This window comes from Salvelinus alpinus, chromosome 2, assembly GCF_045679555.1.
Source record: "Salvelinus alpinus chromosome 2, SLU_Salpinus.1, whole genome shotgun sequence".
In the NCBI taxonomy this organism is placed as follows: domain Eukaryota; kingdom Metazoa; phylum Chordata; class Actinopteri; order Salmoniformes; family Salmonidae; genus Salvelinus; species Salvelinus alpinus.
Genome location: NC_092087.1, coordinates 35,853,141 through 35,879,888, shown reverse-complemented (window position 1 = coordinate 35,879,888; position 26,748 = coordinate 35,853,141). Strand labels below are relative to the sequence as shown.

General features: G+C 41.8%; 1 protein-coding gene and 1 pseudogene across 3 annotated transcripts; one reads left to right on the top strand and one right to left on the bottom strand.

Annotated features, from left to right (window-relative positions):
- Positions 1-4,283: 4,283 nt before the first annotated feature.
- On the top strand, positions 4,284-9,399 carry LOC139540769 (small ribosomal subunit protein eS26-like; annotated as a pseudogene).
- Positions 9,400-10,481: 1,082 nt separating this feature from the next.
- On the bottom strand, positions 10,482-26,098 carry LOC139559864 (zinc finger protein Eos-like). 3 transcript variants are annotated; one of them, XM_071376256.1, is made up of 8 exons: positions 26,004-26,098; positions 17,443-17,494; positions 15,743-15,847; positions 15,293-15,559; positions 14,938-15,105; positions 14,650-14,799; positions 14,429-14,560; positions 10,482-14,228 (listed from the first exon to the last, which is right to left on the bottom strand). In XM_071376256.1, exons 2-8 carry the CDS (start codon positions 17,477-17,479, stop codon positions 13,351-13,353), a joined length of 1,737 nt encoding a protein of 578 aa, XP_071232357.1. In that variant the 5' UTR covers positions 17,480-17,494; positions 26,004-26,098; the 3' UTR covers positions 10,482-13,350. The 3 variants fall into 3 exon arrangements, with proteins under 3 accessions (XP_071232357.1, XP_071232378.1, XP_071232367.1); XM_071376277.1 differs by lacking the exon at positions 14,938-15,105; XM_071376266.1 differs by lacking the exons at positions 17,443-17,494; positions 26,004-26,098 and having other exon boundaries at positions 15,293-15,626; positions 15,743-15,837.
- Between the last annotated feature and the right edge of the window lie 650 nt (positions 26,099-26,748).

The window sequence follows — 26,748 nt, the reverse complement described above, 5'->3', positions numbered from 1 at the left end:
AAATAATCCATAGGCCTAATGGACACATGCTCAATCTCGCACACTTTTGATAGACTTAAAAGGGCAATCTGTAGTTGCTACATCCATTTTTGGATTTATACATTTTTATATATATATACAGTGGGGAGAACAAGTATTTGATACACTGCCGATTTTGCAGGTTTTCCTACTTACAAAGCATGTAGAGGTCTGTAATTTTTATCATAGGTACACTTCAACTGTGAGAGACGGAATCTAAAACAAAAATCCAGAAAATCACATTGTATGATTTTTAAGTAATTAATTTGCATTTTATTGCATGACATAAGTATTTGATCACCTACCAACCAGTAAGAATTCCGGCTCTCACAGACCTGTTAGTTTTTCTTTAAGAAGCCCTCCTGTTCTCCACTCATTACCTGTATTAACTGCACCTGTTTGAACTCGTTACCTGTATAAAAGACACCTGTCCACACGCTCAATCAAACAGACTCCAACCTCTCCACAATGGCCAAGACCAGAGAGCTGTGTAAGGACATCAGGGATAAAATTGTAGACCTGCACAAGGCTGGGATGGGCTACGGGACAATAGGCAAGCAGCTTGGTGAGAAGGCAACAACTGTTGGCGCAATTATTAGAAAATGGAAGAAGTTCAAGATGACGGTCAATCACCCTCGGTCTGGGGCTCCATGCAAGATATCACCTCGTGGGGCATCAATGATCATGAGGAAGGTGAGGGATCAGCCCAGAACTACACGGCAGGACCTGGTCAATGACCTGAAGAGAGCTGGGACCACAGTCTCAAAGAAAACCATTAGTAACACACTACGCCGTCATGGATTAAAATCCTGCAGCGCACGCAAGGTCCCCCTGCTCAAGCCAGCGCATGTCCAGGCCCGTCTGAAGTTTGCCAATGACCATCTGGATGATCCAGAGGAGGAATGGGAGAAGGTCATGTGGTCTGATGAGACAAAAATATAACTTTTTGGTCTAAACTCCACTCGCTGTGTTTGGAGGAAGAAGAAGGATGAGTACAACCCCAAGAATCCATCCCAAACGTGAAGCATGGAGGTGGAAACATCATTCTTTGGGGCTGCTTTTCTGCAAAGGGGACAGGACGACTGCACCGTATTGAGGGGAGGATGGATGGGGCCATGTATCGCGAGATCTTGGCCAACAACCTCCTTCCCTCAGTAAGAGCATTGAAGATGGGTCGTGGCTGGGTCTTCCAGCATGACAATGACCCGAAACACACAGCCAGGGCAACTAAGGAGTGGCTCCGTAAGAAGCATCTCAAGGTCCTGGAGTGGTCTAGCCAGTCTCCAGACCTGAATCCAATAGAAAATCTTTGGAGGGAGCTGAAATTCCGTATTGCCCAGCGACAGCCCCGAAACCTGAAGGATCTGGAGAAGGTCTGTATGGAGGAGTGGGCCAAAATCCCTGCTGCAGTGTGTGCAAACCTGGTCAAGAACTACAGGAAACGTATGATCTCTGTAATTGCAAACAAAGGTTTCTGTACCAAATATTAAGTTCTGCTTTTCTGATGTATCAAATACTTATGTCATGCAATAAAATGCAAAGGAATTACTTAAAAATCATACAATGTGATTTTCTGGATTTTTGTTTTAGATTCCGTCTCTCACAGTTGAAGTGTACCTATGATAAAAATTACAGACCTCTACATGCTTTGTAAGTAGGAAAACCTGCAAAATCGGCAGTGTATCAAATACTTGTTCTCCCCACTGTATATCCATTGATTCTTGAAGAATATAACTTATAAATGCCTCATGAACTTAGTTCAATTGGCCCACTCCATGAGAACCCAAAATATAAACTAGTTTTACTCCAATGTTTGTAAACATTGTGAATGTAAACAAACACTGTATAACCTCATCATGGATGGTCAGTCCATAGCTCTGCCTATTCATCTGAGAGTGGTTACACTTCTCCAGGCCCATCCCTCAGCGTTTTACCAAAACAGAGACGGGGCAACCGTTTTGTTATTGTTTCATCTGTTATTGTTTCATTGTTTCATCTGTGGATTTGCTCCCGAGTGGCGCAGCGGTCTAAGACACTGCATCTCAGTGCTAGAGGCATCACTACAGACCCTGGTTTGATTCCAGGCTGTATCACAACCGTCTGTGATTGGGAGTCCCAAATAAAGGTTAAATAAAAAAATTATAATATCAAGGTGTCACCAACAAAAAGGTAAACAATAGGCCTATAGCAAATGTAGCACATGGCATTAATTTTTCACATGTAAATAGCACTTTTCAGTATTGCTCAAAGCATGCCTTTCCATGAGCGCAACATTTATTTTTCAACACGAATCAATGAGCCCAATCAGTCCTTGGACTCCCGAATGTGGTCTATGACACTGCATCTCAGTGCAAGAGGCGTCACTGCAGTACCTGGTTCGAATCCAGGCTGCATCACATCTGGCCGTGATTGGGAGTCCCATAGGGCGGCGCACAATTGGCCCAGTGTCATCCGGGGTAGGCTGTCATTGTAAATAAGAATGTGTTCTTAACTGACTTGCCTAGTTAAATAAAGGTTCAATAAAAGACTATAAAAATCATAAACAACAGAGTATGGCTGGCTAATAAGTCCTTAGCTTTGGAGTCATGTAAAACAATTTGGATAATCTATACTTCCATATTTCCAGTCCTATTCTTGAAGATCAAGGGGTATAACATTTACTGGAATTCTGATAGACTTTGGTTTTTCATGTAAAGATATCATTTAATCGTATTCTATGTAGTAGAAATCGATGGGTTAGAAGAAGCCTACATAACCAACCCATAAAGTATAATTTAACATCCATATGGCCAGCTATGTAAACTTTAACATTGATTTATCCTGCAATAGATGTCGTTCAATTGGTAACATACATTTTTTGCTTCTTCTAATGCCTCTTAAGGAGAAAGTAATCTAAAAGTAACGAGATGTAATCGGATTATATTACTGAGTTTGGGTAATCCAAAAGTTACATTACCGATTACAATTTTGGAAAGGTAACTAGTAACCGTAATGGATTGCAACATTTTCTGCAATGTTGCAAACTAGCATATGGAACAAATCGCTGCAAAATGTGTCCTACCCGGTCTGAAAACAGTGATGAACACACACAGTACCCAAGGGTTTCCATTAATCGCCACAACTTCAAAATTGTCTATATCTTAAAAGTTCATGAAAACAAAAAATGCTTTTTGGTCTTAATTTAAGGTTAGGGTTAGGCATATGGTTAGCAGTGTGGTTAAAGTTTCTTCAAATGCAACATCCAATAAAAATATTGCCGCTGGGAGCCAGCGGTACATTCAAACCGTTTTGGTAATACAACTCCAAGGAGGTGTGATGTGATTTTGGCTATGACTGTTAGACATGACTTTGTAAACCTATAATGTTCGCCAACTAGCTAGCTAGAGATGCAAGATAGCTGATCTGTTATATGTACGTGTTTACAGATGAGATACCATGACAGATAGAACATCTTTGGTGTCGAGGTGGTGGAATGTGAATGCGCCTCAACCAATGAAAACGTGTGATGGGCAGGGCCGACTACGCCAGGTTCTGTGTGCGAGGGGTGCATGGAGACATTTCTCGCTGTCCAGGACAGACAGGAAAATATGGACGCATGTTTTCTCCCTCTAACAAATTTAAATTATGTCCAATTAATTAAACACGGTTTGGATCGCCGAAGCGACAGTAAATTTGTAACATCATAGATTAACAGAGAAACAGAGAAATGTACTTTGTAATACAACAAACAAATGCTTGTAAACTGCGCATTCATGAAAATCCATCATGGGAAATGACAGACTACAAATGTTTTATTTATTTAACCTTTATTTAAGTAGGCAAGTCAGTTAAGAACAAATTCTTATTTCAATGATGGCCTACTAGGGGACAGTGGGTTAACTGCCTTGTTTATGGGGCAGAACGACAGATTTTTACCTTGTCAGCTCTGGGATTCGATCCAGCAACCTTTCGGTTACTGGCCTAATGCTCTAAACACAAGTCAGTTAACCTGCCACCCCAAAAACTACTGATAAAGATACATTATGCCCCCATATCCTTCCACAATTGTTTATTTTGCAGAACTAAAATAAGTCAATAATTGATTCATTTGATAAGACAAATATATATGAGTGCTTTCTGTGTCCTTCACAACATCGAGGGTGTTGGAGCAGTGAGGTATATTAAGTGCTGGAGAGATATAGTTAGTTCGGTCCGTTGCTGGGGGTCGGAGGTGTCGGGTGTGAGAGAAGCAGGTTGATGTGGCCAGGGTCAGAGTAGTGTAGAAGATGTCACATGCTGAAGAAGTGAAGGAAGTAGAGGAAGGTGGATCAAGGGTGAGTGATTCTGAGAGGATCCCTGTGAATAGTAGATCTGTGACAGAACAGAGGGATACGCCAATGAGTGATATATGTTTCAGTAAGGTTGGCTTCTTAGTGTTCCTAGTAATGGTTATCAACTGTACTGCAGAGATGGAACCTAAATCACAGAAAATATATGTTGTGGTGGCAGCTGCAGAGAAGTACTTGGGGGTATGAGATTTGACTTTAGAAGAGTTACATGGTGTGTTGAGTGGCAGTGTCCTGTCCTCTCAGGTTGTTGGCCTGGGGTAGGTTCAGATAGGGTAAAGTAGTGGAATAAGGTGGTGGGTTTTAATAAGTGTAGGGTTAGTTGGTAGGGTAATTAAAAATAAATGTATTTAACATTTTTCCATTTCCCCATTTGTATCACAAAGTGTAATGTATTTATACTATTAATGCAACATTGGATGCCAAAGGCCGTTAAACACCACCGAAGAAGAAGAATAAGAACAAATCGTTCGGTCCTACCCCTTATTCTGGTCCCTTTTCCTGCCTTGGTTCAACATGCTGAGTTGTCCACGTTTTTGAAAACAACTCACATTGTTGTCAAATGTACAGTTCCCCCCTATTGACATCCAATCAGTTTATGTTCTGAAGTGTAAAAAACTTGATTAATTAAGTTTATGCAATTAACTATTGCACAACTCTGGACCAACTAACTAGCTACCTACCTGTTCTGGCAAAGACCACTGGACTGCTAGGAAATGCTCAGGCAGGAAATGTAAATATGAACGCATTTTATGTAGGCTGAATAATACTCAAGTTGAGTAGGCTGAACTTGAGGCTGCTTGAAACATGGATTTTGTCTTTTGGTTTTGGTTTCTCAAGAGAGAGTCGGTACATTGCAGGTTGGTTATTTTTCTGCACTCTAGGTTTGTGTGTAACAAAGTATTCTATACTGAGATTACTGACACAGCACTTAAGTGAAATTGGAGTACCTAATTGACTGGAATGAACCTGCACACACAGTGGGATCCCCAGGACTGGAGTTGAAAAACCCTTGTGAATAATTTGACAGTGAGCCTCTGTGCTCATGTTTCAAGACATCCATTGTGCCTTTGTTTAGACTAAGAAGAGAAGGAACTGCGGTCGTGCCAAGAAGGGCCGTGGGCGTGTGCAGCCCATCCGCTGCAGCAACTGTGCTCGCCGTATGCCCAAGGACAAGGCCATCAAAAAGTTTGTCATCGGGAACATTGTTGAGGCTGCTGCTGTCAGGGACATCTCCGAGGCTAGCGTGTTTGATTGTGAGTAGATTGGTCTGAGGGTAACTCGTCATGTGTGATGCTGTTAGGCACACTGTCGGTCCCCAGGACCAGCATTGAATGACATTGCACTGACGCATCTGTCTTTTGCTTGATTAGATCCACCAGATCAGTGGTTTATTACACTTCATACTCAAACATCCTTTCCTCTGTGCAGCCTACATTTTTCCCAAGCTCTGCAGTATGTGAAGCTGCACTACTGCGTGAGCTGTGACATCCACAGTAGGGTGGTCAGGAACCGCTGCACAGAGGCTAGGAAGGACGACACACCACCACCCCGCTTCAGGCCCAGTGTGAGTACTCAAGCACCAAGCTCTGGCATTTGTCCAGTTAAGACCTAGACAACCAGGTGAGAGTTCCTAACTAATCAGTGACCTTAGGGCTCTATTCAATCAGATCTGCATAGCAGTTGTTTTGGCGGTGTCGAGGTGAAGCTGCGTTAGAGCTGTCAAATCCACAAGTGGCTCCTGGAATTATACCTAAAGCGAACCATTTCATTGGCTGCACGGAGTCACATTAAGATAAATCGCATGTAACCTTGTTTACATCTCAAATACTGGAATGTGAGATGTAATTTACATCTCGATTAGGTTGATAGAAATCCTTATTATTTTGTTTAATCATTTTCAATTTGAGCATCATTATTCATACACACACACACACACACACACACACACACACACACACACACACACACACACACACACACACACACACACACACACACACACACACACACACACACACACACACACACACACACACAGTACCAGTCAAAAGTTTGGACACACCTACTCATTCAAGGCTTTTTCTTTATTTTTACTATTTTATACATTGTAGAATAATAGTGAAGACATCACAACAATAACACATATGGAATTATGTAGTATCCAAAAAAGTGTTAAACAAATCAAAATATATTTTATATTCTTCAAAGTAGCCACCCATTGTCTTGATGACAGCTTTGCACACTCTTGGCATTCTCTTAGCCAGCTTCACCTGGAATGCTTTTCAAAAAGTCTTGAAGGAGTTCCCACATGAGCTGAGCACTTGTTGGCTGCATTTCCTTCACTCTGCGGTCCAACTCATCCTAAACCATCTCAATTGGGTTGAGGTCGGGTGATTGTGGAGGCCAAGTCATCTGATGCAGCACTCCATCACTCTCCTTCTTGGTCAAATAGCCCTTACACAGCCTGGAGGTGTGTTGGGTCATTGTCCTGTTGAAAAACAAACGATAGTCCCACTAAGCGCAAACCATATGGGATGGCGTATCACTGCAAAATGCTGTGGTAGCCATGCTGGTTAAGTGTGCCTTGAATTCTAAATAAATCAGCGACAGTGTCACCAGCAAAGCCATCACACCTCGTCCTCCATGCTTCACGGTGTGAACCACACATGCGGAGATCATCCGTTCACCTACTCTGCATCTCACAAAGACACAGCGGTTGGAACCAAAAATCTCACAATTGGACTCATCAGACCAAAGGACAGATTTCCACCGATCTAATTTCCATTGCTCTTGTTTCTTGGTCCAAGCAAGTCTCTTCTTCCTATTGGTGTCCTTTAGTGGTGGTTTCTTTGCAGCAAGTCGACCATGAAGGTCTGATTCAAGTAGTCTCCTCTGAACAGTTGATGTTGAGATATCTGTGAACTCTGAAGCGTTTATTTGGACTGCAATTTCTGAGGCTGGTAACTCTAACGTATCCTCTGCAGCAGAGGTAACTCTGGGTCTACCTTTCCTGTGGTGGTCCTCATGAGAGCCAGTTTCATCATAGCGCTTGATAGCCTTTGCGACTGCACTTGAAGACACTTTTTAAAAGTTCTTAATTTTCCGGATTGACTGACCTTCATGTCTTTAAGTAATGATGGACTGTCGTTTCTCTTCGATTATTTGAGCTGTTCTTGTCATAATATGGACTTAGCCCTATTTGGTAAAAGACCATCTTCTGTATACCCCCCTACCCTGTCACAACACAACTGATTGGCTCAAACGCATTAAGGAAAGAAATTCCACAAGGCACACCTGTTAATTGAAATGCATTCCAGGTGACTACCTCATGAAGCTGGTTGAGAGAATGCCAAGAGTGTGCAAAGTTGTCATCAAGGCAAAGGGTGGCTACTTTTAAGAATCTCAAATATAAAATATTTTGATTTATTTAACACTTTTTTGGTTACATGTGTGTTTTGTCATAGTTTGTCTTCACTATTATTCTACAATGTAAAACATAGTAAAAATAAAGAACCCTTGAATGAGTAGGTGTCCAAACTTTTGACTGGTACTGTATATATTTTTATTTTACCTTTATTTAAATAGGAAAGTCAGTTAAGAACAAATTCTTATTTAAAATGACGGCCTAGGAACAGTGGTTTAACTGCCTTGTTCAGGGGCAGAACAACAGATTTTTACCTTGTCAGTTCAGGGATTCAATCTTACAACCTTTCGGTTACTAGTCCAACGCTCTAACCACTAGGCTACCTGACGCCTACACGTTCTCGTTCTGAACTTCTAACACGAGTGGGAGGGTGTGGTTTTGTTTCAATGATCAAGAGCAGCTGCGCACCGATTTCACAGTTAACGCATTTACATCTCAGACGCCTCCAAAACATCAGCTATGCGGGTGTTGGCTATCGCGGGTTAACTCTTGATCTGCTTGAAACTAGGCCTTAAGTACAAGGGAGGAGTGTAAACCCGTAGACACTGCCCTCCATGGGATGAGTTTGACACCTGTGGCCTGGACAAAGCCTTCTGTCTGGATATCTGCATGCATTTAAGAGACTACTCAACCAAATCCAGAAATTAACATTGCCATTCCTGTTCTTCCTCTAACGTTGGCTGTTATTACATGGTGTGATTGTGGACTACTGTGCTGATGGCATATGTTATCTTTTTACAGGGTGGCCCACCCAGAGCTCCTCCTCCTCCTCTTGATAAATATCTGACTGTAGGAAATATCAGCCAGCCAAGTAAAGTTTATTTATTTGGAATAGACTCTCCAATACAGTACAAAACTTACAGTAGTTTTAATCTTGATTACACTTAATTACATTATGGTACATGTAAAAAGGCTCTGCAGTAGTTAAAGCGAATCCACACCATTCACAGGGGCAGGAGGAGAAAAGGTGACAGAGCAGATAGTCAAGTCAAAGGGAACACAAACACAGTGCAATAGAGAAACCTTGAAAAATAAAACATTCAAACAAGGGCAAAATGCAACCACAAAAACAAGAGCACATCAGTAATAAAATGTTCTCGCTGAAGCTGGGGTGGCTGTTAAGGAGAAATACAAAATAAGCTTGAGTGATTTATCCTCAAGACTATTTGGAGAAAGCTGAGTAAGGAAAGTGTTGCAAACAGCATTGTTACCTCATGCACCAGGTTTTAAAAGCATAACTGTGATCCAAATAATCAAATCCAGGATGACCTTTTCTGGGATTTTCTGCTGAACTTATGTCCTAAATGGATTTCATGTAAAAGAAACTGTACTGGTCACAGCCAGGGCAAGTATGAGATACATCCTGTCCAATTACCCTTGTCGAGTTAGGTTAACTGAATTTGCCTTTCCCACACTATCACCAAAGCCCAGACATATCTGATATAAATTCAGTTAAGCGCTTTAATATAGCTCTGTTCAAAAACTGTACATGCCATTTGGTTTACAGAACAAAGATGTTTTTGCATCATAATTCACAGATCTGAGTAAAGTCCTAGGCACATTTTAAATTAAAGCTGAAACTGTGAGATGAGTCAATTACAAGCTACAGAGATTTGTGCTGTGCCATCAGCCTGATTTGTGGAATGACAGTCAATGAGGGAGTGTTATTATGCTGGCCCGGGTGCATCGTACATCTCTTTTCCAAAAAATAAATATTAGAATTTTCAAACTAGTTCATTGGTAAGGCGGACAAAGCGTTATCAAAAGCAATCACTTTCGCATGTGAAAATATTGAATATTACTCGTTACTTTACCTGCTTCATTACATAACTTTTGTTTTGAGCCGACTTTGCCGTCGGACAGGTCAGGACACTTGGCTCATGCCCGAGAGGCAGCCCGGTTCCAAATGGAATGTAGTCAACCTTCAGCCGGTGCAAAACATGCCTGCACAGGCACCATTAAGATTCTCCCATAGGCTGCATTTACACAGGCAGCCCTATTCTGATCTTTTCCCTAATTGGTCTTTTGATTGGTTTGATTGGGCTGCCTGTGTAGCTAGTTGTCAGATCGGTGACTGATGTGAAATGGCTAGAACTAACACTGATAATTAAAAAACTAAACATTCCAAATGTTTCTAACCACGTTTCCATCCAGTTATTATCTGAGTAAAGTCATACCGTATAAAGAAAAATCACAACAGCTGTGATGGAAACAAGTTTCAGTACAATTTTATAAATGAATTTGTTCTTTTGACATGGTGGGATCTTTTTGTGTTGGTAAAATGTAGTATGCGAGAAATGGCGGTGGAAACACCTTTATGCGCAAATATTGATATAACTATCATATGGAAGTAAACTTGGGAGTCACATGATGACATGGTGTGTGGTCCTCCCACTACGACTCTGGAAAGCATGCAGTTTATTAGGCTACAGATGAAATAAGTTCTGAACTTCACAGGGTGGTGGAAGTGCACGGTATGATCTTGAGGGTCTTATTCTGGTGACATGATCGATGCTTGACTGCCGTTTAAGAGTTACAATATGTGTTTGTCAATCATAATAATCTCATGTTTGTAGACTAACCTACCTGAACTGTATCGGCAAGGTGTTGGCTAGGGCGCACGTGCTAAGACCAGAATAAGCACATTTGCTATTTAATGTAACAGTTTGTGATAAAACTATCAGTAGAATTGAAAATGCGATGGAAACACATTGAACATTAGATTTTTATTCGGTACATAAACTTAAGCGAAAAAGTACATTGTGCACTACGTCATCACGCACTGATTTATATTTGCAATAAGTCAGTTTGGTGGAAACGCACCACTGGCGGGTAAATTCACATTTTCTTTATGCGGATTTTTGAATATTCACATTAAAATCTTTCACCAATTTGATGGAAACCTAGCATATGACATCAATTTGTGTTACCGTTTATTGAGCTTTCAAGACCCATGGCCAAGCGTTCTATCCTCAAATCTGATGTAGCCAACATCAAACAGTGAAAACCTAAGAGGGGGAGGGGAGGGGGGGGGGGCAAAGGCACAATAGCAAGATTTACACACAGAAACATATCTGGAGACACCTAAACCTGCTCTTCCAAGAACTGCCGTCAAACGAACAATGCAGAACTTTCACATCAATTCAATAATTCAACCATTTCGGATTACATTAGATATATCATTTCTCTACTTTGAACAGTAATTACATATCCGTTCATAAGGCATTACGTTTAGAACAGCATTACAGATGAAGTTTAATGCAACTGATTAAGTGCAACTATGCCCTGTAATTCAGTTCAATTTCAGTGCTATGTAATTGTTTTAGAAGATTGTGTCTTTTCTGACATTGGGATGAGGCATTTTCTTGTATACAGTCCACTTCAAAGCACATTCCTTTTTTGTAAGATTAATGAAATATTAAATGAAGTGAAGATACAGGGCTGCTAAAACCAACTTAAAAACTTTCAAATTAACCACAGAAAAATTCAAACATCACCAAACCCATACTCCCGACAGAGGCAATTATCATTTGAGGTAAAGAGTTTCACATTTATACAAAAAAAAATAAAAAAAATCCGACAGCCACAGCAGATTTTCCTGCCTCTCATACTTCATCTGTGTCATGAGTAGGGCCAGGAGTTTTGCTTGACCATGGGAAACTCTGGGCCCTATTCAAGAACTATAAATCCTACAGGCTTCCAAGTTCATTCAATGTGAAGACTAAGAGATTGGGTGAAAGAGTAGGACCACAACTGCCCAAACTGTTTCTTTTCATTCACAAATGGTGTATTCATCACGTTCCCTTGATCAAAGCATTGTTAAGTCAAAGTTGCCTGAAGGGATCTGAATGCTTCATGATTCCAAGGAAAATGTTTACCGACGTCAGTGCTCTCTATAAAAACAACAATTACAAGTCCGATGAGAAAGAAAGAAAATCATTGAATGAAAATAAGCATTTCAAAGTCACTTCTGAAGAATCACCTTCTCAATCTTAACCACCGACAACTGTGGTCAACCACACACACACATTCAAGCCTTAGCAGCAGGTGACAAACTCTTCTCATGCACATGGACTTATTTCTAAACCTTTCATGTATGAAAAGTTACTCTTTTTAACATGTCTTTGTCTCTTTCCTTTTGGGACGATGTTATACAATTTATATCTACAGTCACTAAGAAATTAGTGACTGCAAATTAAAATGTGTGATTAGTAGAGGGAAATTTAGGATTCAGCTTGGGCATTTAGCAGGGCCAGCTGGGATATGTCATGTAACGTCAAAGATATCTTTATGGATGGAAAAATTTATATTGGCAAGAATTGTCAGCAAGGTCAATGTCATGAAAGGCACAATACAATGAATATACAACAATTGTTTTAGGTCTCACTTAAATAAATAATATTGGTTTTGGTTTGTTTCATAGTAAGCAACACATTGGGATATCAGGGACCTTCTAAAATTGCCAACAATCTCCACCCTTTGTTGAAGTCAACTCCAAAATAGTGGCAGTGGCTCTCTTGAATAATAAAAAAAAAAGTTGTATTATTTCTTTCAACACACTGCACAGAGAAATGTGCAGGCCATAAATAACCTCTTCTATAAAATAGTTTAATATAATTATCTCTCAGTGCAACAAAAGCAATCAAATGAAACAAAACAAACATACTGTACCCCATTCCACCCCACAACATTCACACTGATAAAAGCCTTCAACTCTGTCTCTCATTTAACTTACTAAACTTCCAAAAGAACCAACACACACAAACTGAAATTGGAAAGTGCACTCATGAGGCCAACCCCTCAAATCCTTCTTACTATTTGACTTGGGATCCTGGGCCTGGCCTGCACCGCAACTGTTATTAAAATACATTACCCACTATACATCAAATACACAATCTTACACAACACTGTCTGTCTGCCACACCCCCAGGGACCAAGCATGTTAGGGAATGGATTTTAAAAAGTGCTTTTCAAATAGGGCTTTGTTAAACTGACAAATTCCTAGGAAGCCTAATGGCATCTAAAGACGACTACTGATGTCTGACTGCAGCTTGCAAGTGCAACGAAGTGCACATTGACAACTGTTTGTTTTCTTGCATTATAAATTTTAGATAAAATCTTGATTAAAGTGCAGTAGAGGAAAACAAAGTCAGATGTAAATCACATTGTCTAGCTAGTAGCATCACTTTTTGTGCGCCCGGTTTTTTACCCGGATAAGAGAGGAAAGGTAGACAGACCACACCAGAGAAAGGCACTTCTGAGGATAGAAAAGTGCATTTACTCTTCATCTTAGCATTTTCTGGCAAGAATTCATACATTTTGAAAAGTGTATTCAGAGTAGTGAGGATTCTCCCTTTTTAAAGTGACGCAATTGAGCTATTCTAATGTGCCTATTTGAAGTTGAGGTTTATGTGATATCAGTATCAATGCTTGTGTACAAATCATTTACAAAAAGCAGTTTTTTTCTTTTACTACCCTTCCCCTTCTACCCCCTCTTGTGATGCAGTGCAGACCAAACCCAAGCAGGCCCTTCTCTCAGAGTAAAAACAGCCCTAAGTACAGAGGCCCATCCAGCCAGCCTCAGCCTGGCAGGTGCTCTCCGCGGACAATGTGGGAGGAGAACTCATAGCGGTCCTGGCTGCGGTGGCCACAGATGTTGCACTCGAAGGGCTGGCGGAAGCCGTGGCAGCCCATGTGGATGGTGAACATAACGTGGTCCAGGAAGAGCACACGGCAGTGCTCACAGCGGAAAGAGCGCACTGTGTGCCCCTCTCCGTCCACCACTCGAAACGCCTGCCTTGAGGTGGGGGAGCCTGGGGCCAGGGCAGGGGGTGGGGGGAAAGCAGGGTGGCCACCCTCCTCCCTGTCCCTCTCTCCATCCCTGTCTTTGGCATGGCTTGGGCTGTCCATGCCCCTGTGGTGCAGTAGGGGTGGAGGGGGAGGGTGGTGGTTGGAGTGGAGGTGGTGAAGGTTGTGGTGACTGTGGTTGTTGTGGAGCGGCAGGGCAGGCGCTACACTGCTAAACACTTCATCCGGCATGCTCTCTGTGTCCGTGGAGTCCTGGCAACCGTTGCTAGGTGATGGGCCGTGGCTGCGGCCAGGGGGCAGGTCCTCGTGGCCCTCTGCAGCCTCCCTGCCCCCCACACCCGTGGACCCTAGGCCAGCCCCGGCCCCAGTGCAGTCTAGCCTCGGCCCCAGCGTAGCCATGGGGGTGTGAGCCGAGCTGATGACCGGCCGGAGCTCCGACAGGCAGGAGGGGTGAGGGAGAGGCAAGCGTAGGGGTCGGAGGCCTTCAGATCCACCACCACTTCCAACTCCCTGTCCCCCCAGGTACCCTCCTCCCAGGCTAGTGTAGTGTGGCTGCTCCAGACCACCGTGGTGCGTAACCCCGTCCTTGTCGAAGGCGGTTCTGAGCTCGTAAGGCGTGTCGGCCAGACTGAGGCGCATGTGCTTCTGTCCTGCAGGGCAGATAGGCATGGAATCACACTGTACCACACTGTACCACAACTCATAGGGAGGAACTAGTGATGTGCAGGTCTTCATAATTTTTTAACTGACACCTGATCTCATGAATGATCTTGTACCCTTTTTGTGTTACCTGTGTGTGAGCGGTGTCTTTGCTCACCTCCCCATAAACAAATTCCAATTAACTGCTTACCTACAAATTTCTGTGGTGTGGATCTCTTGCGTTTGGTGATGCTGTGGGCTAGCCGATCGATGAACGCCATCTTGTCTGAGGAAGGTTGCAGCAGGTTGTCAGGCATGAACTCCAGGTCCCTCAGCTCCTCTTCTATAAAAGATATGATCACACCATAGATAGAAGCAGTAACATGCAGTGTGTGAGTATGTGTGTGCGTGTACGTGTTATTTCTCCACTACCTTGAGTGTGAGCGCTGGCTGTCTGCTGTGTCTCCAGGCTCTGCAGGTAGCTGTGGCAGCGTTCACGGTGCTCTTCCAGGGTGCTCTGCTGCTTGTAGCTGCGGCCACAGTAACTACACTTATAGGGCTTCCCCACTGTGGGAGACGACACTGGGGACAAAGTCAACATACCTTGAATACATACAGAACTCTAGGTCTGTGTCTTTTGCTCAGGAACTGACATGCTCAACTCAGACCCTCTTTTCCTCACCCAAGTGTGTGTGTGTACAGTATGTATATCCCTCTCACCCGAGTGAGTGCGGAGGTGGCCTGTAAGAGCGTCCCGTCTGCGGCATGCGTAGCTGCAGAAGGGACATTTAAAAGGCTTCTCCCCCGAGTGCAGCTTAATGTGACGCAGCAGGTTCCCCTTCTGGGTGAAAGAGGCCCCACACTGATTACACTGGAATGGCCGCTCACCTGGAGGAGGCACATACCAGTTTACACACCCGACTCCGTACAAACCAGTTTGAAATCAGTTTCACTCCCAGTCACGTGCCCAAATTACAATGTCAACCTGGTTTCGGGGAGATCTGCGCAACAAACTAACCTCATCTTTTTGTATAAAGGACTAATCAATCAATCACTCAATCAATTGATCAGTCACCTGTGTGGCTGCGTTTGTGCACCATGAGGACATTGGGCCCGATGCAGATCATCCCACAGATGTCACACTTGAGTTTTCCGTTGGGCAGCCGGATGGCACCTCCTGGTGACATGGGCTCTGGACTGGCCAGCTCCCTGTAGCCCCCTCCTCCGGCCTCTCCTCCCTGCTCAGAACCCCCCTCCTCCACCCTGTCCCCTCTCTCATCCTCTGGCCCCGTGCCGCGGCCCGGCTCCTCATCACTGTACAGCTCCACTTTGATGGAGTTGGCTGGAGAGAGACAGGGTTTAGACCAGGAGAGGGACATATGATGTGAGCAGAGACACGGATGTGCTTGCTAAAGTAAAATAAAAACATCTGAGCCATAAAACCAACTACCATACTCTCCCTTGGGAATAATAAAGTTCAGTACTTGTACTACAAAGACAAAGGAATTGACAAATTGGAACTGACCACTAAGAGAGCGGCTGGGAGAAGTGTGCTGGCTGTTGGGGGTGCTCACTGTGGGGCCTCCAAGGGCCCCTGAAAACTCCCTCTCCATCGAAGAGTCTCCACTGCCTGTTATCCACACACACAAAATTATGTAGGCCTACTGACAGTTCATTCAGCCATCTCGATAATGTCACAACCATAAGGTCAGTAAGTCAGCTAATAAACTCAGCAAAAAAAGAAACGTCCTCACTGTCAACTGCATTTATTTTCAGCAAACTTACATGTGTAAATATTTGTATAAACATAAGATTCAACAACAGACAAACTGAGTTCCACAGACATGTGACTAACAGAAATGGAATAATGTGTCCCTGAACAAAGGGGGAGGGGGGGGGTCAAAATCAAAAGTAAGTCAGTATCTGGTGTGGCCACCAGCTGCATTAAGTAAGTACGGCAATGCATCTCCTCATGGACTGCACCAGATTTGCTGTGAGATGTTACCCCACTCTTCCACCAAGGCACCTGCAAGTTCACAGACATTTCTGGGGGGAATGGCCCTAGCCCTCACCCTCCGATCCAACAGGTCCCAGACATGCTCAATGGGATTGAGATCTGGGCTCTTCACTGGCTATGGCAGAACACTGACATTCCTGTCTTGCAGGAAATCACACACAGAACAAGCAGAATGGCTGGTGGCATTGTCATGCTGGAAGGTCATGTCAGGATGAGCCTGAAGGAAGGGTACCACATGAGGGAGTAGGATGTCTTCCCTGTAAGGCACAGCATTGAGATGCCTGCAATGATAAAAAGCTCAGTCCGATGATGCTGTAACACACCGCCCCAGACCATGATGGACCCTCCACCTCGATCCCGCTCCAGAGTACATGCCTCGGTGTAACGCTCATTCCTTCGACGATAAACGTGAATCCGACCATCACCCCTGGTGAGACAAAACCGTGACTCGTCAGAGAAGAGCACTTTTTGCCAGTCCTGTCTGGTCCAGCGACGGTGGGTTTGTGCCCATAGGCGACGTAGTTGCCGGTGATGTCTGGTGAGGACTTGCCTTACAACAGGCCTACAAGCCCTCAGTCCAGCCTCTCTCAGCCTATTGCGGACAGTCTGACCACTGATGGAGGGATTGTGCATTCCTGGTGTAAATCGGGCAGTTGTTGTTGCCATCCTATACCTGTTCCGCAGGTGTGATGTTCGGATGTACCGATCCTGTGCAGGTGTTGTTACGTGGTCTGCCACTACGAGGACGATCAGCTGTCCGTCCTGTCTCCCTGTAGCGCTGTCTTAGGCGTCTCACAGTACAGACATTGCAATTTATTGCCCTGGCCTCCTCATGCCTCCTTGCAGCATGCCTAAGGTACGTTCACGCAGATGAGCAGGGACCCTGGGCATCTTTCTTTTGGTGATTTCCAGAGTCAGTAGAAAGGCCTCTTTATTGTCCTAAGTTTTCATAACTGTGACCTTAATTGCCTACCGTCTGTAAGCTGTTAGTGTCTTAACGACCGTTCCACAGGTGCATGTTCATTAATTGTTTATGGTTCATTGAACAAGCATGGGAAACAGTGTTAAAAACCCTTTACAATGAAGATCTGTGAAGTTATTTGGATTTTTACAAATTATCTTTGAAAGACAGGGTCCTGAAAAAGCGACGTTTCTTTTTTTGCTGAGTTTACAAAGGACTGTCCATGCCCTGCCCTCCATACACTTACCTGACATGTAGGGACGGCCATTGCAGTCGTCATCCATTCTAACACCAGTAAACTGACAGAAAAACAAACAAGTAGAGGAGAACCTCTTTTAAAAAAAAATCACAGTTCTTCACTCTGTAAACACAACGACACAGTTCCAGGAAATGCATAGTAGCTTAAAATTCATGAAGTGCAACTGACCCTCATTGAGCTTAGTCCAGCAATTTCAGCAGACGGGTAGCAAATTGAGTTAGAAAACCCAAGATGCCTAGTTTATGGCACAGTGGCTTATTTAAAAATATATTTAACATTTCCGCCTGAATTCTTTACATTTTCACCCCAAATTCTCATTTCTGAAATGCTTCCAGATTAGGTCATTTTATTCAATTTTACTTTAGGTTTTGAACTTATTTTAATAAAACAGTTTGTCCATAAATCATAAAAATGGTATACTAGAAGTTTACATTACACTGTTTTTATGTAATAAATATAGTTTATGTGGACGTGTTTCTTATTACTGTATCACTTTTTGAAGTTGCTGTAAAAACTCCAATATTTTAAGTAAAGTTTTATTCACCCATGATGCATTGTCTAGAGGAGTAATCTTTAGATGAGCACAAGTTCATTTAATTTCTTAATTTATGCCTTCAGAATGAGGATCTTATTCTCAAACAACGCCTTTACTACACCTGACCTTCTCATTACCGAAATGGCTTAAAAAAAGCTCAAATTGGGAAAAACGTAGAGTTCCATTAATTACCTAAATGGAGGCATGAATGGGCTTTAGTGATGTGGTCAATTATTTGCTGACTTGGCTGTCTCCTATTACTTGCAGGCTGAGCTAAGGGGCTCTCATTACCGAAACATTTTTACCTCTGTTTTGGTCATGAGACCCTTCATTTCGGTATTGATAATAAGCTAATTCTAATGTACAGTCAATGGGTGTGCTAGTAACTTTAATTACTTACTAGGACCACTGCTTACACCTATTATATAGATTTTTTTGTAAAACATTAGTTATTTGATTAAGTAGGAGTTGTCAAGAAATATGGGTGTATAAACCACATTTAATTTACATAAAGCCACGATCTGGAGTTTGTTTCAGCAAAGCGCAACCCCACCACTTAAAAAGGAGGATATCCACCATTTTGATGTGTAGCCATTTTAGCACATACAGTGCCTTGCAAAAGTATTCATCCCCCTTAGCATTTTTCCTATTTTGTTGCATTACAACCTGTAATTTAAATAGATTTTTATTTGAATTTCATGTAATGGACATACACAAAATAGTCCAAATTGGTAAAGTGAAATTTCAAAAAATAAAATAAACAGTAAAGTGGTGCGTGCATATGTATTTACCCCCTTTGCTATGAAGCCCCTAAATAAGATCTGGTGCAACCAATTACCTTCAGAAGTCACATAATTAGTTAAATAAAGTCCACCTGTGTGCAATCTAAGTGTCACATGATCTCATATATATATATATATATATATATATAAATAACTAGTTTTTCAAACACTCCAAATTTCTTGTCAACAAAGTATAGTTTTGGCAAGTTGGTTAGGACATCTACTTTGTGCATGACAAGTCATTTTTCCAACTATTGTTTACAGACAGATTATTCCACTGTATCACAATTCCAGTGGGTCAGAAGTTTACAAAAACACTAATAGGCTGACCACACCGACGCGAGCATTGCAAAATAAATTTAGGAATATATATATTATTCAATTATTGCACCCACACTGCTCGCGAGCGTCTGCGTTGCCAAGGGCTAAAATAGAAGTCGTTCCTATTTCTGACGCAGATCGCGCTTCAAGTCCTGTCTCTCCCATCTCATTGGTTTATAGAAGCAGGTACCCACGTGCCATCTCCTCATTGGTTACACCCACGTGGGTGATTGAAAGACGAACTGTTTTGCCGGTTGTCGTGGTAATACTATGAAAGTGTAGATGCCAATCACCATATAAGTTCAAAGATGAAAAAGCCTGGAAAGAGGAGAGATGACTAGAAACTATTCGGTTGACCGTTTCATGTGTTGATTAATTGTCGGAGTGGAGGACCTTGTGCATTTCAGGTAAAATAACAACTCAATGTTTATATCCCAGGACAAATTAGCTAGCAACAGCAAGCTAGCTAAATTGGACAAAGTAGCTAGCAAGTGCACGCTAACTAGCTAAATTGCCATACATGTTTAATGCTTTTCGACCTGTCCCCAAATTAATGTCATTGGTTCAGAGTTTGTTTTGATATTTTAACCTGCGTGTCGTGATCGCGTTTGGTGTAGGGGGACAAAATAAATGTATGCACGATGGCGCACGCGAGCAGCCGGTTTGGGTTCCGTGTAAGTTGACTGTGCCTTTAAAAAGCTTGGAAAATTCCAGAAAATGTTGTTATGGCTTTAGAAGCTTCTGATAGGCTAATTGACATCATTTGAGTCAATTGGAGGTGTACCTGTTGATGTATGTCAAGGCCTACCTTCAAACTCAGTGCCTCTTTGCTTGACATCATGGGAAAATCTAAAGAAATCAGCCAAAACCTCAGACAAACAATTGTAGACCTCCACAAATCTGGTTCATCCTTGGGAGCAATTTCCAAACGCCTGAAGGTACCACGTTCATCTGTACAAACAATAGTACGCAAGTATAAACATGGGACCACGCAGCCGTCATACCGCTCAGGAAGGATACGTGTTCTGTCTCCTAGAGATGAACATACTTTGGTGGGAAAAGTGCAAATCAATCCCAGAACAGCAGCAAAGGACCTTGTGAAGATGCTGGAGGAAACAGGTACAAAAGTATCTATATCCACAGTAAAACGAGTCCTATATCAACACAACCTGAAAGCCCGCTCAGCAAGGAAGGAGCAACTGCTCCAAAACCGCCATAAAAAAAAGCCAGACTACGGTTTGCAAATGCACATGGGGACAAAGATTGTACTTTTTGGAGAAATATCCTCTGGTCTGATAATTTTTTGGCCATAATGACCATCGTTACATTTGGAGGAAAAAGGGGAATGCTTGCAAGCCGAAGAACACCATCTCAACTAGAGGTCAACCGATTATGATTTTACAACACCGATACCGATTATTGGAGGACCAAAAAAACCCGATACCAATTATTCGGCTGATATTTTTATTAATTTATTTGTAATAATGACAATTACAACAATACTGAATGAACACTTATTTTAACTTAATATAATACATCAATCAAATCAATTTAGCCTCAAATAAATAATGAAACATGTTCAATTTGGTTTAAATAATGCAAAAACAAAGTGTTGGAGAAGAAAGTAAAAGTGCAATATGTGCCATGTAAGAAAGCTAACGTTTAAGTTCCTTGCTCAGAACATGAGAACATATGAAAGCTGGTGGTTCCGTTTAACATGAGTCTTCAATATTCCCAGGTAAGAAGTTTTAGGTTGTAGTTATTATAGGAATTATAGGATTATTTCTCTCTATACGATTTGTATTTCATATACCTTTGACTATTGGATGTTCTTATAGGCACTTTAGTATTGCCAGTGTAACAGTATAGCTTCCGTCCCTCTCCTCGCTCCTACCTGGGCTCGAACCAGGAACACGTCGACAACAGCCACCCTCGAAGTAGCGTTACCCATGCAGAGCAAAGGGAACAACTACTCCAAGTCTCAGAGCGAGTGACGTTTGAAACGCTATTAGCGCACACCCCGCTAACTAGCTAACCATTTCACGTCGGTTACACCAGCCTAATCTCGGGAGTTGATAGGCTTGAAGTCATAAACAGCGCAATGTTTGAAGCACAGCGACGAGCTGCTCGCAAAACGCACGAAAGTGCTGTTTGAATGAATGCTTAAGAGCCTGCTGGTGCCTACCATCGCTCAGTCAGACTGCTCTATCAAATCATAGACTTAATTATAACACACAGAAATACGAGCCTTAGGTCATTAATATGGTCGAATCCGGAAACTATCATCTCGAAAACAAAACATTTATTCTTTCAGTGAAATACGGAACTGTTCCGTATTTTATCTAACGGGTGGCATCTATAAGTCTAAATATTTCTGTTACATTGCACAACCTTCAATGTTATGTCATAATTACGTAAAATTCTGGCAAATTAGTTCGCAATGAGCTAGGCGGCCCAAACTTCTGCATATACCCTGACTCTGTTGCAAGAGAAGTGACACCATTTTTCCTAGTTAAAAGAAATTCATGTTAGCAGGCAATATTAACTAAATATGCAGGTTTAAAAATATATACTTGTGTATTGATTTTAAGAAAGGCATTGATGTTTATGGTTAGGTACACGTTGGAACAACGACAGTCCTTTTTCGCGAATGCCACCGCATCGATTATATGCAACGCAGGACACGCTAGATAAACTAGTAATATCATCAACCATGTGTAGTTAACTAGTGATTATGATTGTTTTTTATAAGATAAGTTTAATGCTAGCTAGCAACTTACCTTGGCTTCTTACTGCATTCACGTAACAGGCAGGCTCCTCGTGGAGTGCAATGTAATCAGGTGTTTAGAGCGTTGGGCTAGTTAACCGTAAGGTTGCAAGATTGAATCCCCGAGCTGACAAGGTAAAAATCTGTCGTTCTGCCCCTGAACAAGGCAGTTAACCCACCATTCCAAGCTCGTCATTGAAAATCAGAATGTGTTCTTAACTGACTTGCCTAGTTAAATAAATGTGGGGGGGGGAAATAGATTTCCGATTGTTATGAAAACTTGAAATCTTGAAATCAGCCCTAATTAAATCGGCCATTCCGATGAATCGGTCGACCTCTAATCCCAACCGTGAAGCACGGGGGTGGCAGCATCATGTTGTGGGGGTGCTTTACTGCAGGAGGGACTGGTGCACTTCACAAAATAGATGGCATCATGAGGTAGGAAAATTATGTGGATACATAGAAGCAACATATCAAGACATCAGTCAGGAAGTTAAAGCTTGGTCGCAAATGGGTCTTCCAAATGGACAATGACCCCAAGCATACTTCCAAAGTTGTGGCAAAATGGCTTACGGGCAACAAAGTCAAGGTATTGGAGTGGCCATCACAAAGCCCCGACCTCAGTCCTATAGAAGATGTATGGGCAGAACTGAAAAAGTGTGTGCGAGCAAGGAGGCCTACAAACCTGACTCAGTTACACCAGCTCTGTCAGGAGGAATGGGCCAAAATTCACCCAACGTATTGTGGGAAGCTTGTGGAAGACTACCCGAAATGTTTGACCCAAGTTAAACAATTTAAAGGCAATGCTACCGAATACTAATTGAGTGTATGTAAACTTCTGACCCACTGGGAATGTGATGAAAGAAATAAAAGCAGAAATATATCATTCTCTACTATTATTCTGACATTTCACATTTTTAAAATAAAGTGGTGATCCTAACTGACCTAAGACAGGGAATTTTTACTGGGATTAAATGTCAGGAATTGTGAAAAACTAAGTTTAAATGTAATTGGCTAAGGTGTATGTAAACTTCCGACTTCAACTGTATATATACACACACACACCTGTTCTGAAAGGCCCCAGAGTCTGCAACACCACAAAGCAAGAGGTACCATGAAGACCAAGGAGCTCTCTAAACAGGTCAGGGACAAAGTTGTGGAGAAGTACAGATCAGGGTTGGGTTATAAAAAAAATATCAAACTTTGAACATCCCACGGAGCACCATTAAATCCATTATTCAAAAATGGAAAAATAATGGCACCACAACAAACCTGCCAAGAGAGGGCCGCCCACCAAAACCCACAGACCAGGCAAGGAGGGTATTAATCAGAGTGGCAACAAAGAGACCAAAGATAACCCTGAAGGAACTGCAAAGCTCCACAACAGAGATTGGAGTATCTGTCCATAGGACCACTTTAAGCTGTACACTCCACAGAGCTGGGCTTTACAGAAGAGTGGCCAGAAAAAAGCCATTGCTTAAAGAAAAAAAATAAGCAAACGCGTTTGGTGTTCGCCAAAAGGCATGTGGGAGACTCCCCAAACATATGGAAGAAGGTACTCTGGTCAGATGACTAAAATTGAGCTTTTTGGCCATCAAGGAAAACGCTATGTCTGGCACAAACCCAACATCCCTCATCACTCTGAGAACACCATCCCAGTGAAGCATGGTGGTGGCAGCATCATGCTGTGGGGATGTTTTTCATCAGCAGGGACTGAGAAACTGGTCAGAATTGAAGGAATGATGGATGGCGCTAAATACAGGGAAATTCTTGAGGGAAACCTGTTTCAGTCTTCCAGATTTGAGACTGGGACGGAGGTTCACCTTCCAGCAGGACAATGACATTAAGCATACTGCTAAAGCAACACTCAAGTGGTTTAAGAGGAAACATTTAAATGTCTTGGAATGGCCTCGTTAAAGCCCAGACCTCAATCCAATTGAGAATCTGTGTGACTTAAAGATTGCTGTACACCAGCGGAACCCATCCAACTTGAAGGAGCTGGAGCAGTTTTGCCTTGAAGAATGGGGATAAAACCCCAGTGGCTAGATGTGCCAAGCTTATAGAGACATACCCCAAGAGACTTGCAGCTGTAATTGCTGCAAAAGGTGACTCAAAGTATTGACTTTGGGGGGGTGAATAGTTAAGAACGCTCAAGTTCTGTTTTTTTGTCTTATTTCCTGTTTCTTTCACAAGGAAAAATATTTTGAAAGTGATAGGCATGTTGTGTAAATCAAATGATACAAACCCCCCAAAAATATATTTTAAATCCAAGTTGTAAGGCAACAAAATAGGAAAAATCCCATCTATAATACCTTAGAACCACACATATCCACGTCCTAATACAGCAATATTATCTGTGAAGACCTGGGAGAATTATCTTTTCAAAAGAAGTCACTTTGTGCATAAGTCTACTTTTTAAAATACTGTACTTGCCCGTAATTACAGTACTTATATTTATGCTAAAATAAGGGGTATTTTAGTCAGTTGCATTAAGATCAGTGATTTTAGTATTATGCAACTCATTTGAGATGATCAAATTACACAGTTTGATGTTGTTTTGGATTAATGAATCTCTAATAGAGCCCAGTAGTTTTTCAATGGCAAACTATCAATACCAAAACATTACTATTACTGTAATGCACCACTTTTTGGGAAATAATAGAAAAAATAAAATGTATACTTTAATAATGTTGGCTTAATCTGATAGTCTGATATAAAAATAACATGTATACACAAGTAATGAAGAAAAAAATAAACATTCATAAAAGGTTGTTGCGGTAATGAGAAATTACAAAATAAATTGTAATTTAATTTGAAATATACTTGTTTTCAGTGTTGTTTAATTGAGGCCTTTGCATTGTAAATAAATGTTAGAAATGTATTTTCTTAATAGTTTTAACTTAAACTGTTGCAGTAAAGTAATGAGCATTTTTGCATTTGTAGTTCTGGAGATTGTGATAAAATGCATATTATCTCATCAATAAACATAATTATGAAAAAGAAATACAGATCCTAATATTAGTATTCCAAGAGGATTTTTTGTCAAGTGGCATTTAATGGAGTGAGAGGCAATGGTGTTTTGTTTAACACTTCACTATAAAATCCTTCAAGACCATGGACTAAGCCTATACTGTCTGTGGCTTAAGGATAGTTGGTTGTTGAAATACCGCGGTAACAGAATGATGCTAACTAGCTAGCCATCTGACTAAAGTCAAAGATATAGTTAGCTAGCTAACACTTTCATCTGTGCTAACCAAAGATTATCTGTGTTAATGCAGTACAGGTTACAACCCCCACCAAAAGTGTGAGCATATAACTAGCTAGCTACATTAGCTCTAGGGCAATTCCATGATAACAGAATGATGCTGAGAGTCAGATTTTACACTTTTCAGATGCAAAGTTTGGTAACAGAATGAGTTGTTTTAATAACAAAAAAAATAAAAATAACTGACCATCTTCTTGGGGGTTGTAAGCTGCACTAACGTTACGTTAGCGCAGATAATCTTTGGTTAGCACAAATGAAAGTGTTAGCTAGCTACAGTAGTTATCATTGATTATTGACGTTAGTCGGATGACTAGCTACTTAGTTAACTAGCTTGTTTGCACATGCTAGCTAACTGAGCTCAGCAAGTCAGCCACTAGCTAGCTAGCTATGCTAAAGTTAGCCACAAATACTGGTAACTAACCCTTCTTCTATCTTTGAGATAGCTGTCTGACCAGCCTGGCAACTGACAAGCTAACTATTAGCCAATTGCTTTTAAGTAGCGTTAGCTACCCAAGGCAGACAGTGACAGTTGGATAACATCAACAAAATAGTAAGGAACATAAAATATTACTACTAACGATGCTTTTCTAAATCATATCGGTTGCAAACATTGTGGATGCAAGTGTTTAATCTCAATGCCACGTCTTGGTTAGCATGTCTGGCTGCTAGGTACATGAATAATGCCTGTTTCTTAAGCGGTTGCTATGGTACCCACCGCCCAGAAAAATGCGCTAGGCTAGACAGCTAACGTTAATCAGTTGGCTAGCATCTATGGTTGATGGCATCGTCAGCTACCAACTTTACATTAAAAGCACTTCAACAAACTCCAACCTCTATAGAAACAGCATCTACACAAACATTTTTGCAAATCTTCCTTACCTGTCACGATAGGCCTCGATTCTGGGATTTTATGTTTCTGCTGCTCTGCTTGTTTTCTCTTGCGACGAGAGCATCTCCCGGCACTTGGGTCGTCACTAGTTACCACAGCCACAAAGTCATAAACCCCGCCTATTTCTACAATTTATCTTATTAAAATATGATTTTAAACCTAACCTTAACCACATTGCAAACATTATGCCTAACCCTAACCTTAAATTAAGACCAAAAAGCTCATTTTTGTTTTCATGAATTCTTACATATAGACACTTTGACTTTGTGGCTCTGCTATCTAGTGGAACCCCGGCACTCGGCAGCATTTACATCGCGTTCTAAACAATTTCCGGTCCGTCAAATACCGGGATAAAGACCCGCTTCCAACTCCCATGGATTCTCATCAATAGAATGTCGAGTGTGTCGAGCTTGAATGCTCAGCTACCTTCATCTCTCTCAAATTACCCACTTGTTGCACATTAGGCTACATGTTATGTCACATACATAGTCCACCTTTTTTTTCTTGCACTAATTAGTTCCACCCTCTTGCCAATTTCCTTTTCACCAGTATTTTTTTTCACAAAACTTTCTGTAGGGATAGGCTAGCCCTGTACTCGTCCCAAGAGAGCATTTTATATAGGCTACAGCCCACTAGCAGTATAATTTCTGTGTGGAGGGTTGATGAAAATTCAGTGGTTGGGAAGAAGTGTAGTAACAATTGTTTTAATTAGGCAAGTCAGTTAAGAACACATTC